This window comes from Danio aesculapii, chromosome 12 (assembly GCF_903798145.1).
Source record: "Danio aesculapii chromosome 12, fDanAes4.1, whole genome shotgun sequence".
Classification (NCBI taxonomy): domain Eukaryota; kingdom Metazoa; phylum Chordata; class Actinopteri; order Cypriniformes; family Danionidae; genus Danio; species Danio aesculapii.
In genome coordinates this window covers 43,022,785-43,038,470 of record NC_079446.1, presented here as the reverse complement: position 1 = coordinate 43,038,470, position 15,686 = coordinate 43,022,785, and the positions used below count along the sequence as shown (strand labels likewise).

General features: G+C 35.7%; 1 protein-coding gene across 1 annotated transcript in view; it reads left to right on the top strand.

Moving 5' to 3' along the window:
* The first annotated feature begins 482 nt into the window (after nt 1-482).
* Nucleotides 483-15,686, top strand: part of ppp2r2d (protein phosphatase 2, regulatory subunit B, delta) — a 38,079-nt gene continuing 22,875 nt past the window's right edge. Inside the window, exons 1-2 of the mRNA XM_056469174.1 lie at nt 483-663; nt 885-959. Of these exons, the coding sequence (XP_056325149.1) occupies nt 654-663; nt 885-959 (85 nt within the window). The 5' untranslated portion in view covers nt 483-653. The remainder of the gene's footprint in view (nt 664-884; nt 960-15,686) is intronic.

Below are 15,686 nucleotides of genomic sequence, written 5' to 3'. Positions count from 1 at the left end.
CAAATTATATAATTATTTGTGGAAAAGTTGTGCTTGTATATTAAAGACCATGATAACAGACATTGTTTGTGAAACGAAGATAATTTTCGAAGGATTATAATTACACAGGAGCAAAAAATTTACACAACCCTAATTTAGATAAAAATAAATTTAGTATAAAATTCCACAAAGAGGCAGGATTTTTAAGATGCTGATTAATCCAACTAAATTTGAACGTATAATTAAGAGTAGCAAAACTGATGAAATTAAAACCGCCATTTTCATAATTATTCAAACTACAGATTTATAGTGTACAGATTTACTATTATAGTGTTTCTTATTTTTCCATAAAAAATTAAACAAGGATTGATCAATTGTGCTGAGTACTATAACAATCAAGGGCGTTTGGTGTTTGCGTAACTCCCACGCTGTCTGCGTAAACCTGTGCGCAGCGAGGACGCGCCGAGCGCAGGGCGCGCTTGATTAAATGACGTCACTGTGTCATGTCGACGGATAGTGTGCGCCATCTTGAATCGAAACCAAATCACGGGCAGATCCCGCTCGCGCCGATCCCGCGCGCCTCCACTCGCTCTCATTCCGCGCTCGATCGCACCGTCCGGCCGCCGGAGCTCCAGGATAAGCCGCACTGAAGGCTCGAGGCACAGAAACAGGCGATGATGGCAGGTAAAGGCGCCGCGCGGGGGTTTGTGTTGGTAGGCGGGGGCGCAAGCGGCAGCAGTGCGGCCTAAACATCAAACCAGCCCCCTTAACTGACACCAAATCAAACCCACGGCCACTGCTTTATCTCGCACGGGGCAGGGCTCGACCTCTGGGTGTTTAAATGCTCGTTGCAAGCCGAGAACAGCATGCATTTTAATGCACTGGTGTTGTTGTTGTTGTTGCAGGGGTTGGTGGAGGCAATGATTTCCAGTGGTGCTTCTCCCAGGTCAAAGGAGCCATAGATGAAGATGTTGCAGAAGGTAAATAACGGAGTGCATTTGGGGTTTAAACGTCCCTGGGTGAGTTTGCATGAGGGATTTGTGCAATACAGGAGGCTTGGATGGAAAATCATGCATTATGGGGTATTATGTGAAGAGATGGAGGCTGAGGGCTTACATGGAAATGGCAATTGTTTTTATCAGAAAGTGTTTCTACGTTTTTAAATTTATTATTCAAATAGCATATGGATTGAAGATATTTAACTCATCTTCTTGGGCTTGAAACTTGCATTGTAGTACTGTAAAATATTGTTGGCTTTCGTATTATGGACTGCATGTGGTCTTAACCTGAATTTGAATCATTAAATCTAATAGTGTCAGGAATGATGTATACTTGGAAAGTCATTGTCATAAAATATACATTTATGAGCTATTATTGATCTTTTCCCACTACATAAGATGCGTAAAAGTGTGATATGAAATAATAGCTCAGCTAAAAGTTGAGTGAATCTTTATTTTAGATATTTTAAAAAAAAAGGGCTGTTGACTCATGTTGCACTCAAAGGTGTGTCAAAATTGTAGTCCAGTCAAATTCTCTAAAATGAGAGCGTGTCAAAATGATTATGATAGATTTGCCATATGAACTACTGAATGATTAAATGTAGATGGTTAAAAAGATTAAAGTAAATCAAATGATCCTTCGTATTGCACTGATGCATGCATAAATAATAAATCAGAATCAGAAAGAGCTTTATTGCCAGGTATGTTCACACATACGAGGAATTTGTTTTCGTGACAGAGCTTCCACAGTGCAACAGGAATTGTGTTGCACTAAAGTGCATGATTATGTGAAATTAAAATAAAAGCTTATTTAAGAAAAAAGAATAACTCAATCAAATTCTCACTAGAGTTGCAATGATTTTTTTAAGTGTATTGCAATTAATTGTTACATAAAGACAAAGGTTATATAATATAAACTGAATAGATCCTTTTCTATAAGGCAGTCATGACACGTTTCATGGACATCAGCATCTTAATCCTTTAAAGTTTTGAATATTTCGATTTTCTTTTTTTAACATATGTACATTTATTAGGCGTGGGCTGCTATAAGATTGTGATGATATGATAACCTTGGGATATGAGTATCACAGTTTCACGGTATTGTGATTACTGCTCTAAAATATGTACTTTTTAAATATCTGGGTAAAAAACACCAACTTTACTCACTATTGAACACAATATATTTTATTTTAAGAAACTTAAAATATTTTGGAACAGTAGCTTTTGATACAGAGGGTCTGCTCAAGATACTGTTGCACTAAAAAAATTTATAAAATAGTTGCAAATAGACATGGATAACTAAAAGCAGTTAAATATATCAGTTAAATATTTTGATTAAAACTAAAAACGTATATCGTAGTAATGGTATAATAGAAAATTCTGGTGGTTTTTAAACCTTAACTTTTCCAAACAGCAGTAAACCTTCAAAATAGTTATCATGCAATACCCAACAGTTATACAAAAATTAATTTCCACTTATGTATGCGAGTTGTTTCTAATGCAGCGTCTAAGGGTGGTGGGACACTTCATTTGACTGGCCTTTTTTTATTATTATTTTATATATATATATATATATATATATATATATATATATATATATATATATATATATATATATATATATATATATATACTTAACGTTGTGAAAACACTGTCATTGAGTTATTCATTTATTAGTAATAGCAAATACACTCAAAACAATAACTCATGAACTTAATTTAATTGAGGGCAGGATTTCCATTCAATAAATTTGTTGAGCACCAAAAAAAAAAAACAACAATTTACACGATTAAATCAATTGAGTTTGTCCAACATGATTTTATCAAATAAAAGTTTAAATACATTTGCATATTCATTTGTCTTGAACTCAAAAGTCTGATAATATCATGTATGTCTATTATGTGGTGAAATCTCTTTAGTTTTATTTGAAATTATCCTAAATTACCTAAAAGAGACATTTTTAAGCATAATCATGAGTTACATATACAGTTGATTGAGACTGATCTAATTTTAGGACAGTTATCGCTCACTAAGCAAAATAACAAACTGCATTTTTGCAAATTAAGCTGCCAACAGCCAAAGCAAAGGTGCTTCTGTAAGGTGCTAATCTCTAAACTCAAAGCATTAAAGCATGAAAATCTTCTAAATATTCAAACTAAAATGAAGATTAAACTCTTAACAAGTCTTTCTATCAACTTAAGCACCTAATGTCAAGTTCAAGCTGCTTGATTTTAGCCCCGATCGCTGACAGGTCCGCTAGTGTGGGTATCTGCAGGCCAGCGGGAGGTTGGGGGAGAAGTTAAAGGGGCTTCTTTTCAGTCCATTTGGACCCAAGAAATGGAGGAAAAACTAGTGGAAATTTGGCTGCAGCACCCGTGCCTGTTTGTCATCTGAGCAATACCACAACTGGGTCAAAAAAGAAAAAAGGTTTAAGAGAAATCATGAGGCTGAAATCATATCGCGTTTCCACTGTTGAGCCAGTAGTTTGCTGGGCAGCATGCAAAATCCGCCCTGGAACGTCCCTTGAATCAAACAGCACAACCTGACCAGTTCAGTGGGAAGAAAGTCAAATCAGAATCGGGCAGATAAAGCGCACCATCGCATCATCACGAAATGATTAAAATATAGACAATCAAAGCAAACAAACTATGTTACTGTACAGCATTACATTATATGTCTATACGCATAGGCATATGTATTTTCATTTATTACGTTTGTTTACTCGCTGACTGACGGTTTGCATCGAAACGGAGGAATGACCCAGGCACCATCCATAATATAAAACCACAGAATTTCTCCGGTAATAGCTTGGTATAAAACGTATTTTATAACATCCTCGTTTCAGTAGACGCCATCAAAACATTCAGCCCAAATGCTCCGAAGAGACATGCAGTGTGAAAACATCTGTGACGCGACTATGAAAATCATGCAGTCTGAACTCGGCATAAGATTACTTTTATTGTCAATATTTCCCTCTCTTAATTCAATCCCACGCAAAACATGCTGGGAGCTACAAATCCCCAAACCAGGTAGTTGGACCAACACAATTCCTTCATGTTGTCTAGTGGTGTAACATCACAAATCTCAAGGGACGGATCACAATATGTTTTTTTAGGCCTCCTTTACACTAATGCGTTTTCGTTTTAAAATGGCGTTTTAGAATGAAAACGATCCGCGTCCACACTAGCATTTCACCCAGCGTTTCTGAACTCTCCGTCTACGTTAGACCGCTGAAAACGCACATCACGTGACCACACACACACACACACTCTAGCATGCGCTGCAGCATATCTACCCAGATGAGAGCTGTGCTCGTCGGACTGTTAATCAAGGATCTCCCGTTGGATCCAATCACACTATATTTGTCAAACGTGGTATTTAATTCATCTTGTTGTCTATATCTAACGACATATTCCCCGACTTTGATCTTTTGAATCTATTACTCGTTCTCAGGTAACGTGTTTTGGCTGAGCGCAAAAATAAGTTAATAATTAATGTAACCACGTACATTCTGTATATTGACTGATTGTTTGCCTTTATTTCCTATATTATATAAACTTATTGTACGTTATCATTTTATAATGGCCATTATTGATTATTAAAACTGATATTCAGCAAAAGAGAGGGTATGTTTCGTATTTGCAATGAAAATGAAAGGAGGCAGTATTGTTATAGGCTCCGTTTTGTTATAAATATGTATACAGTGAAGATGTCGCTTGTATATGCAGCACGATGCCGCAACATTTCTGCTGTCTGTTAAGTTGTTCATATCAAAATGAAAATATCAGTTCCTTATATCATATTTTCATTTTATTGTTAAGATAGTGAAACAACGTATGTATCCAGGATGATGTGAATATGGTTATAAAGTACACTGTTCCCTTTGAAGATTTAGCTGACATGTCCTCGGGAGTCTGTTTTCCATATTAAACTTGCAAAGTCTGAACTTACAAGGAGAGGATGCAGGACTGAACCGTGTGTAGGCTGCTTAATATTGAGGAAAAGCCCCAATCAGAGAGGCAAATATCTGCAGCCCCGCCTCTGTTTTTAGATGTCTCCGTTTTCCCCCATCCACACTGAGACTGAGCAGCAGCGTTTTAGAATGAAAACGGCCTCTTCGGTGTTTCCAAAACGCTTCGTTTTTGGCGCTCGAAAACTCAGGCGTAGTGTGGACGGACGGCGTAACCGTAGCAAAACTTATGCATTTTAAAACGGAAGCGCATTAGTGTAAACGGGGCCTTAGTCACGGATCAGAGCAATTTTCGGATGTAATTCGCTTTACATTTATTACAGAAACAGTACTGCAAGACACTTTTGCTTTTAACAAACAGAACTTAGAACCTGTAATTTTACTAAGGATAAAATGAAATAATAAATAATCAGCTGAATAAAAATAATAAAATTGTACTGTGAAAAATTCACTGTTACTGCTAATGTTGCTGATGACGCTAAATGTAGAAATCTAACATAAGAATTTGTACAACCCATATTTATTTTTAGTCTCATTTTAATAAATGATTCCGTTATTCACTCATAAACGTCATGTTTCATTGCTAGATGATCATTTTTGTAGAATTATTCTGTGGCTTAATTTTGATGGCTGGTTGACGCCACCTATTGGTTAAATGATGTAATTGCTTCCTTTAATTTTCATTTGAGCATTGATAAATGCATACCAAGGTGATTTTAATCTTTACCATAAACATTAAAGGTTTTTATGTAAACTTTAAACTGTTATCCCAGTACATCTGTGTTATTCGACTGTTTATAATTTCGTAACTCAAAAGACTAAAGACTCGATCTCTTTCTTGATTTTTGCGTTTTCAGATGTGAATGCAGCGATTCGAAGGATTATTAAACATGCAAATCACCATCATTTATAATTTATGTTGAGTGGGTGTTGAGATCCTGATCTTTTAATGATTAATCGTGCATCTTACACTGAGTGTATTAATGCACGCTAAATGTGCAGTGACAGAAAACACCTTTAATAACCTAAGAAACCAGCCATATCCCAAATAACCTACCACAACTTCTTTCATCATCATTACATTTGACAGGAAAGTGCTTTCATACATGTGATTTGAATGCAGCGAGAGGTGGTCTCGTTCTGTGATCGTTACAAATTTAGAATTAATCTACCAATAAGAAAATTCATTAATCCGCGGGTTGTGTGTTCCGAACCATGGATTGTGATCCATACGAATCACTGATCAACTGTGATCTGTTACACCCCTAATGTTGTCCCTACACAAAACACTTAAGTTAACTTAATGGTTTACAAATTTATGCGGACTGAATAGAAAACAAAAAAATGTTCAAAGAAATGACAAGAATTGTGTTGTTTCAGCTCGTTTTAAACCAGTAGTTTGAACAAGCAGCAGTAATCATTATTTTTGAGTGCAGGAATGCAAAATAAAAATTGTGGTACTCTCCCATTCACTGTTCTCCAAGTTTACTCAACTATGAGGATCTCTGCTGCTGAGAAAACCGGAAATGTAAAAAACAACAACAAAAGAATCCATCATTTATTTTTAACCTTTCAAAGGATGATGTTATGGAAGCACCATGGCAAAATAAAGATCAAACTATAACCAGTGCAGTGCTTTTGCATGTTGTGTCTTGCTTCAACTCAGACAGCAGACAGCTATTTTTAAACAATAGAAAACAATATGCCCATTTTAGTAGGAAATATGTCAGCGTGGGAAACAAGCCACGCTACTATTTTTGAGAGTTTTTAAATCCTGTGATGGCGATTGCTAGCAAACGTGCAGTCGAAATGTTACAGCAGTAGTAGTCAATCCTGCAAAAAGTATTAATGTGACATGGCATTTTGTGGATTGATAGATGTGTCTGCTAGCGGGGCGTAAGTCGGCATGTGCGCTGCGTTCTGGGGCTCCTGTAGGGAAGCACATCCTGCCTTTTGAAACAGCGGAAAGCACGTCCAACTGGTCCGACCAGCTCACATTATCCATGTGCCATGTCCGAGGGTGCGCTGCATCCAGAGATCAGTGATTTTTGAGGCGTTATGGTGGGGTTTGGGAAGACGGAAGTATTTCAGTCTCAGAAATCAAACTGAGAAGCTGACAATTGTTTGTCTTTTATATATAGTAGTTAACATTTGAAGGGGATCATCACCTTTGATCAAAGTTGTCCTAAAACTATTCTGCAACACCTCTTGATTTAGAAGAATTTTGAACAATTTATTTGCTCCACTTCAGATGTTGACTACTATACATAGCTGGATTCAAAATGAGATGTGTGCACAAACACGAAAGGAATTTATTGGGGTTTTCAGGAACTCTGCATTCATATGAGCAGACAGAAAACATATTTAATAAGTAAGGTTAAGAAATGGTAAAAAAAAAAAAAAAACATAATAGAAATTATATATGCAGTATTGACCTTATTCTTTAATGCGGAAGTGCGCACGTTTTTGCGATTTGTTTTAGAACTTCCGATTCAGTTGCCTATAGGAGAAATGACTAGGAATAATAAACGGCAGAAAACGGCCAAACTGCTTACTCCACAAACAAGTGTTTGCACGACAATACAGACAAAGTAGAATAATATAATAAGAAAATATCAGTTTGCAACACCAAGCAGCAAAACGAGCTGTTTTTAATGTTTAAAAATAAATGGAAGTGAATGAGACCGGAAGTTTAGAGCCAAAATGATTCAAATGGCTGCACCCACTCATACGCGGAGAATAAGGTGAATATCTAGATCAGTGCTGTTAAATGATGAATCGTGATTATTTGCATCCAAAGTAAAATGTTGTCTACATATGTAAGAGTACTGTGTATATTTATTGCATAGATAAATACACGCATGAATATATTTGAGAATTTTTAGATTTATTTGTTAATATTGCATATTTATGTTATATATCATCATAATGTATGTAATTTGATCAATTGTAAAAATAAACATGCTGAGAATTTATAAAAAACAAAAATAGACATGCGTTTCTTTGTACTTTGTAATTTTATTATTGTGCTTTGTATATTTTTGGATATATAAATACATGAAAAGAATGTTTTTTATATATATATATATATATATATATATATATATATATATATATATATATATATATATATATATATATATATATATGAAATACAAATTATGTGTTGTATGAATTACAATAATAATGCCTCTGTACATTTTTATTGTTATGTGTACTCTAATATTAATTATTATCACAATTTTATTATTAATAGTGTTATTAAGAAAAGCAATAATGACTGGACTAATAATTTCATTTGAAACTACATACAGTAAGTAATAAATGAATATTTATCAAATAAGTATTTAACAATTTTTTTTTGCCCTGCACTAGTAAAGATGCGTCAATTATAGACAAAAAATAGTTTAAATAAAAGTGTTTATTGAAATGACAGCATAAACATAGCAGAAGTTCGCTAGTCTCTTAGTCTTTAGTTTTTCATAATTTTTTATTATATATATTTTTTTTCTTTTTGAGCACGTTTACTCAAGTTAGTGGGTGTAGTTTAAGTTATTTTTGTAGTTTCTGTATACAGAAATGTAGCTGCTAAAATATACAGAAATTCAGTCGGTTCAGAGAGAGGTTCTTAATTAAATTTAATGTACAGTTGAAGTCAGAATTATTATCCCTCCTGTGAATTTTTTTTTTTTTCTGTTTCAAGTATTTTTCAAATGATGTTTAACAGAGTGAGGAATTTTTCACAGAATTTCCTATATATTTTTTTCTCTGCAGAAAGTCTTATTTGTTTTATTTCGGCTAGAATAAAAGCAGTTTTTAATTTTTAAAACCATTTTAAGGTCAATATTGTTAGTCCCTTTAAGCTATTTTTTTTTTCGATAGTCTACAGAATAAACCATCGTTATACAATAACTTGTCTAATTAACCTAGTTAAGCCTTTAAATGTCACTTTAAGCTGTATAGAAGTGTCTTGAAAAATATCTAGTAAAGTATTATGTGCTGTCATCATGGCAAAGATAAAATAAATCAGTTATTAGAGATGAGTTATTAAAACTATTATGTTTAGAAATGTGTTGAAGAAATCTGCTCTCTGTTAAAGAGAAATTGGGCAAAAAATAGGGCTAAAAAATAAGGCTGGCTAATAATTCAGACTTCAACTGTAAAATAGGTTTTTTGTGTCTCTGTTGAGTGTTGATTGTACTTTGGCAGTTAGTTGTTGATGTTTGTGCCACTTCCAAGTGTTTGCTTTGCCCTCTGTGAAAAAAATAAAGCTGATTTCTAGGAAACTGACACATGTTGATCTGTGTAATATCATCTGAGCAGACTGGCCCTTATGTGGAAGAGAAGGTTATTTAGAGATCACTGTTTCGCCAGACCATGAGGTGTGATTGCACCCAGTGATAATCTTCTTTTCCATGGGATTATAAGGATGCTTTGCTCATTTGGGTTGTAAATATCATCACCATATTATTGTGTGTATATTTAGCAGATCTTCAAAGATAGAAATGTGACTTGAGATGGTCTCTGGCTCCCGGCCAGTGAGTTTTCCATGTAATTCCTAAGTGTGTTGACTTCCGGTTTCATTTAACTGCACTTTTTCTCTTGTCAGGCTTTTTGTTTGTTTTTTGTAGAGCAGGAACTTGAGGGTAAATCAGAAGCAGTCCTTATAGCTTTATTAACTTGATTTATTGGAATAAATGCGCAATACAGATTCATGATGACGCAAACCAGAGTCAATAATGGAGTATAAATAAGGTGTTGTCAAGTGATAGGCCTGACTTTAGGGTTGTTGACAGTGTATGTGTGTGTATATATATTCATATGTGTGTGTGTATGTGAAAACAAGTTATTTTAAGTCAATTCAGAAAGAAGGTGCACTTTTTTTTCTGAACTTAAAAGTTTAGGTTTTGCTTTGTTTTGGTTAAAAGTTTTTGTTTTTAGTTTTTTAATAAAATATGCATTTTTATTAAACAGCACCTATGGTGAAAAATCTACTTTTCAAGCTGTTTGGACTGACGTGTGTAGGTATATTGCGGTGATATAAACACACCCAGTCCTTTTTTTTCAATTTAACAACTTAAAAACGGTGGACCAATTGGAGCGGTTTTCAGACCGACCGCAACTTTACGTAGGAAAATATTCCTTTGTGTGGCCTTGCTTTTTTTATTGAACACGATTTAAATCAGCCTTTAGGCTCGACGGTCAGACTCGCTCCTTTGTTTGTCGTCAATCTGGCAACTTGCGCTTGCATGCGTTTTAAACCAAGTGCAATACCTAGCCACTGAATGTCAGATGTACATACTGCGCCTTTAACTATTCAAATAATTAAATATCCTCTTAATGTTTCTTAGGTCTTATGCCCTATCATCATTATATTATTTAATAGTATTACATTAATATTTACCCAAAAATGTTGTATTTGTTTTTTAGTATTTAGTATAGTGTTGCTAGGCATGGTCTAGTTAAGGTTTTAACAGTATTACTACTTTTATCCATACCACTTATCGGTTCAGTACTTAACGGTTCTCTTATCGGTACTTTTTGTAGTGTTTTTTTTTTTTCAATTAAAAAAAATTTGAACAGAATTAGCAACACTTTATTAGTACTTTATTAATGTAAAATAAAGCAAAACCAATAATAGTAAAACAATTCAATTACAATTTTCCTGTAAAAGAATGTACAATGGTCTGAAGGAAAATCACTCTCAGTTTTTAATCTTTTTTTCTTCCAGAGAAAAATCAACATGTTTGCCTTTTCTGGCAGAAGTCGGGCATCTTTCTTGGTTTCTTGTGCTCCCTGCAGTTGAAAATACCCTCTTTTAGTTGCAGAATGCAGTTAAATAATCAGATGATGTTTATGATTTTTCATTAACACATTCACATACATAAGTTACCGGTGTTTTGGGAGTTAACAACGTAAAAATAAGCATTTTTTTCATAATTTCTTAATAAGAATAGTTTATTATTAGGCTATATTTGTAAATACAGTAATGTAAAAGCATTTTTAATGTTTAAGATTTATTTAGGCTACTGCAGGAAAAAAAAACTGTTTTCATTGTAACTGAATGTGTTTGTTAAACTATTAATGTTATACTAATTTAGAGAGAGCTTATGTGATTGACTGCTAGCATAGCTAGTCAGTTGAAAACTTTTGACTTGTTTTTCTGCAGTTAATGCACTTTTGAAAGATGCACAGCCAGATTGCTTGCGTTTCTGCTTATACAGGAAAACAACTTGTTGCGTTTGTTGCAACGGGCATTGTCGCTGTCCACTCGGTAAATACAACCTATTTGGTTTTCTTCACCACTCCGCAGGCTAACGAGCTGTGTGCGTGCGTGTCTGTCTCGCGATCTATGTGTGGGCGCTTAACACGAGCCTCCGCTGAGTGCGCGCGCACAGCTGAAAACTGTGAAGGCATTTATATTTGATGCGCTCGCCATTGTACTATTGGGCGAAAGCACGAGCATTTCTCTTGTGAGATTGCCGACTCTGCAGACGAATATCGCAAATTAGAAAGGTTGGTCAGTTAAATTATGCTACTGTAAGTAATGTTTATTCAGAAATAATTCTCCAGTACCGATAGCAGAACTGTTAACGTCAGAGCTTATCGATACTTGGTCTTTTTTATAATTTAGCACCAATACAAAGAAAGGGCCGAGTTTCGGGACCCATCCCTAAGTGTTGCATTCATTTTAGTATTTGTCGCCATAAACTTATAATTTATGTAATATCGCAATGTTATTATGAGTGTTATTTAACATTGAACTGAATGTAATCTTAATATTACATACTAATTTGCTATAATTATATTATTATATCCTATTATGTATTATTATTTGCATAAAATATAGGATTAATTTTAAATTGAGTCAAACGTGATGCTTTAATTTTAGTATTTGCTGTCATTAAATTCTAATTTATTTTAATATAATTAAATTTTTATGTTTGCCGTCATTAAATTGATTTATATTAAAGTTGAAATTATTTATATTTATGTAGTTTTAATATCGAGATAAATGTGGTCTTAATGTTTCTTAGTTATGTGCTATCATTATATTATTAAATACTATTAAGCATTATTATTTGTTTAAAAATAAAGGATTAGTTTCAAATTTTGTTCAAACGTGATGCTTTTGTTTTTTAAAATTATTAATATCATATCGCAATATATTATTACAGTTATTTCAATACTAAAGTCCTAACACTGTTTATAATAATAGAAATGAAGGATGAAACTCTACTGATGAAAAATATACTTCGAGTTGTCATCTCTAGTTTCTCAGCGTTTCTTGCTGTCGTTCAAACAGGAAGTAAATCAGTTTACGAGAAGCACTTCTCTCCAAACTCCCTTAAACTTCAGTACATGGTTGCTTATGAGGCCATAATACAGTGTGTGTATATGTGTGTGTCCAGTGTTTATATGTGTGTGGGGTTTCCCTCTTGCTTGTACCTGTTCAACATGGCGTCTCATCAGCCCTCGGTTACCCACAGCTCCTCTTAAATCTCTCTCCGCCGTCCTGGACCAGGGCTATAATGGCCTCTCCCTGCCTGTCTGATGGGTATGTATGTGTGTGCGCATTTGTCTCTGCTTTCGAGCTGGACGAGGTCAGGCTCGCTCCGCGCTAACAGACTCCTCTTACTGTATGTTTTGGTCTGCGTTCGGGAGGTGTTGCTGATGGGATTTTGGCGTGTTTGGGACGTCTGGCTAATGTTTGTTTATCTGTGAGGTGGTCTCTTCATGTATACCTGCTCCTGCTGATGCTGCGGCTGTTTTTTTGTGTGTGTTGTGCTTCAGTACAGTGGTGTTTCCTCATTTCTAATGCATAGGATGAAAGATCAGGGCGTTTTAATGATCGTGGCTCTTTATGCTAGAGTGAATCTGACAGAAACATGTCCGGTAGGGCTGCTCGATTATGGGAAAAATCATAATTATGATTATTTTGGTCATAATTGCAATCACGATTATTCAAAACAATTATCAGTTGAAGTCAAAATTATTAGTCCTCCTGTGAAATTTTTATTTATTTATTTATTTTTAATAAATATTTCCCATGTGCCAAATGATGTTTAACAGAGTAAGGAATTTTTCACAGTATTTCCTATAATAATTTTTCTTCTGGAGAATGTCTGATTTGTTTTATTTTGGATAGAATAAAAGCAGGTTTAAATATTTTGAAACCTATTTTAAAGTCAATATTTTATATGTATGTATGTGTGTGTGTATATATATATATATATATATATATATATATATATATATAGTATTTATTTATTTTTATTTATTTAGAATTGGGTTGAAAAATCTTCTTTCCATTAAACAGAAATGGGGGAAAAGGGTCTCTAATAATTCAGGAGGGCTAATAATTCTGACTTCAACTGTATATATACAGGGTTCAACACTAAGGATTTATTCTACTGGTGTGATTGGACCCGTGGTTGAGATTATTACTTGCCCTGCCAAAATTGTCACTGTCCCCACCAAAATAAAATAAGTTAATGACTATTTCTAATCCACATTTTTTAAAATAATTTGTCAAAAAAAAGTCTGTGAATCTAGAATTTAAATCTATAAAAAATGTTAATGTATAATGAGCAAAATTCAAAGTGTTGCGCAAACAAAAGAGCAGTATGGAAAATATGCAGGTATTTTTGGTGGCTGATGGCAAACTGCATAAACATCCCAGCTAACTGTTTCTCGATTCTAAGACTGTATTTGTACCGACTGAGAAATAGTCACAGGCAAATTATTTAGTGACAAGGCAGCACTTGCCCGATTGGGCCAGTAACAATCCCATCTACTGTCCCGACGGTCTTTCACACTGGTCCCGGGCCATCAGGCAGTCCTTATTCGCCACATTTCCACTATCGGGCCAGTGCGAGCCAGGGATTTAATCGGGCCAGGCCGGGCCAATAGCCCGGGAGGTTGAGAAATGAGGCCGAAATCATGTCGCGTTTCCACTGTCGGGCTAGTTGCTCGCAGCGCGTCACGCAGACACCGCCCCCAGAACGTCCCCCGAATCAAACGTCACACAACCCGTCACACAACCCGCCCACTTCAGCGGGAACAAAAAAACTCAAATTATAACCACAAACACAACCTGGCATCACTACGAGAGCTGGAAGATGGAGAACACCGAAGCGATTGCTTTTTTACTGTTTGTGGTCTGTTGGTGTAAGGCCAGACAGCGATCCCTGGATAAGGACATTCGAGTTCGGCAGCATTTACATAGAACACAGATTTTTGGCTGCAAGGCGCAAAAGAGCAGCCGAGCGACGAGAACGACGATAGCAAAACAAATGTAAGGGAAGAAAGCATCTTGTCTCCTTTACCTGACAGGAAAACTCCGCCTTTGTACGTAACCCCGCCCCGAAGCCCCAGTTGGCCCTCCTTGGCCCAAGGTATTCGGCGGGCCGAAAAAGGCTGGACGCTGGCCCCAAGGAAGCCCCGCTTTGGCCCGATTACGCCCCGGAAGTGATAGTTGAAACGCGACTGGCCTTGGCTCGCCCTGGCTCGCTCGCTTTAGGCGCGAAAGTGGAAACGCGGCTATTGTTGAGCCCTGATATATAGTTATTTTCCTCCCTTTAAATAAGGAAAGGGAAATAAATACAATAGAATAAAAATATGAAACAAACTGTGCTTTAAGCATCTTTACTGTTAGAAAAAGACTTTAATTATAGCTACAGAAGTCCTTCAGTCAAGAGCAGTGAGAGATTTTGTCCTTTTGTTGTTTGATTAACGATAAAAACAGCCGGCAGCAGGAATATTGCGCGCTGTCACTTTAAGAGCAGTGCGGTTCTGATGAATGGTTTCCCTTTCATGCGTCTTTTGATTCTCAACTCGTTTATTACACAAATGAGGGTTAATATGAATAATCACTAAACATATCGTTGTGACACCTATTTGACCATTAAAGTGCTCACATTAAGATGACTTTAGATGTGTGTGCACTGCTCGTCTCTAAGCCTGAGCACGCACAAACACAACAGCATGCAGTCTCATTTACACTTGTGAAAACATGAATGATTCGAATGTACATCACTGAATGATGCGCATCCCGTGCTGCAATAGTCATTACAGTACACGCTTTTAGTAATGTTTACTTGAAACTGAGCTTTGCAGAGCGACAAATGTGTACAACTGGAAAAGGGCGGTATATGATGCAATAATTGTTTATCTCGATTGCTTTTTCATAATCGTTAGAAGCCGAAATTGAAATCGAATTTTCATTGAATTGCACAGCCCTAATGTCCAGGTCACTTTATATGTTTAAGTAAAGACCAATTTTTGAATGAAGTGTGCGTGTGCGTGTGCGTGTGCGTGTGCGTGTGCGTGTGTGTGTGTGTGTGTAATGTTGATTATACTAAAATGAGGAATTTGCATTGCATATTTATGAGACTTGAAGCTTATACAAAAACTAATAAATCAGTATTTGATGAGTTTAGCTGTCATCCTGCCTTTTTATTGTATTGTAGATCAACATTTATTATAACAGTAATTATGCATGGATATATGTTGTTGCTTGTATTTTTGCATCTCCAAGAAGAATTTTAAATTATTTAAAAAATGAAAACAGGGTGACACGGTGGCTCAGTGATTAACACTGTCACCTCACAGCAAGAAGGCCACTGGTTTGAGCATTGGCTGGGCCAGTTTGCATGTTCTCCCTGTGTTGGAGTTGGTTTCCTCTGGGTGCTCTGTTTTCCCCCACAGTCCAAACACATGAGCTATAGGTGAACTGA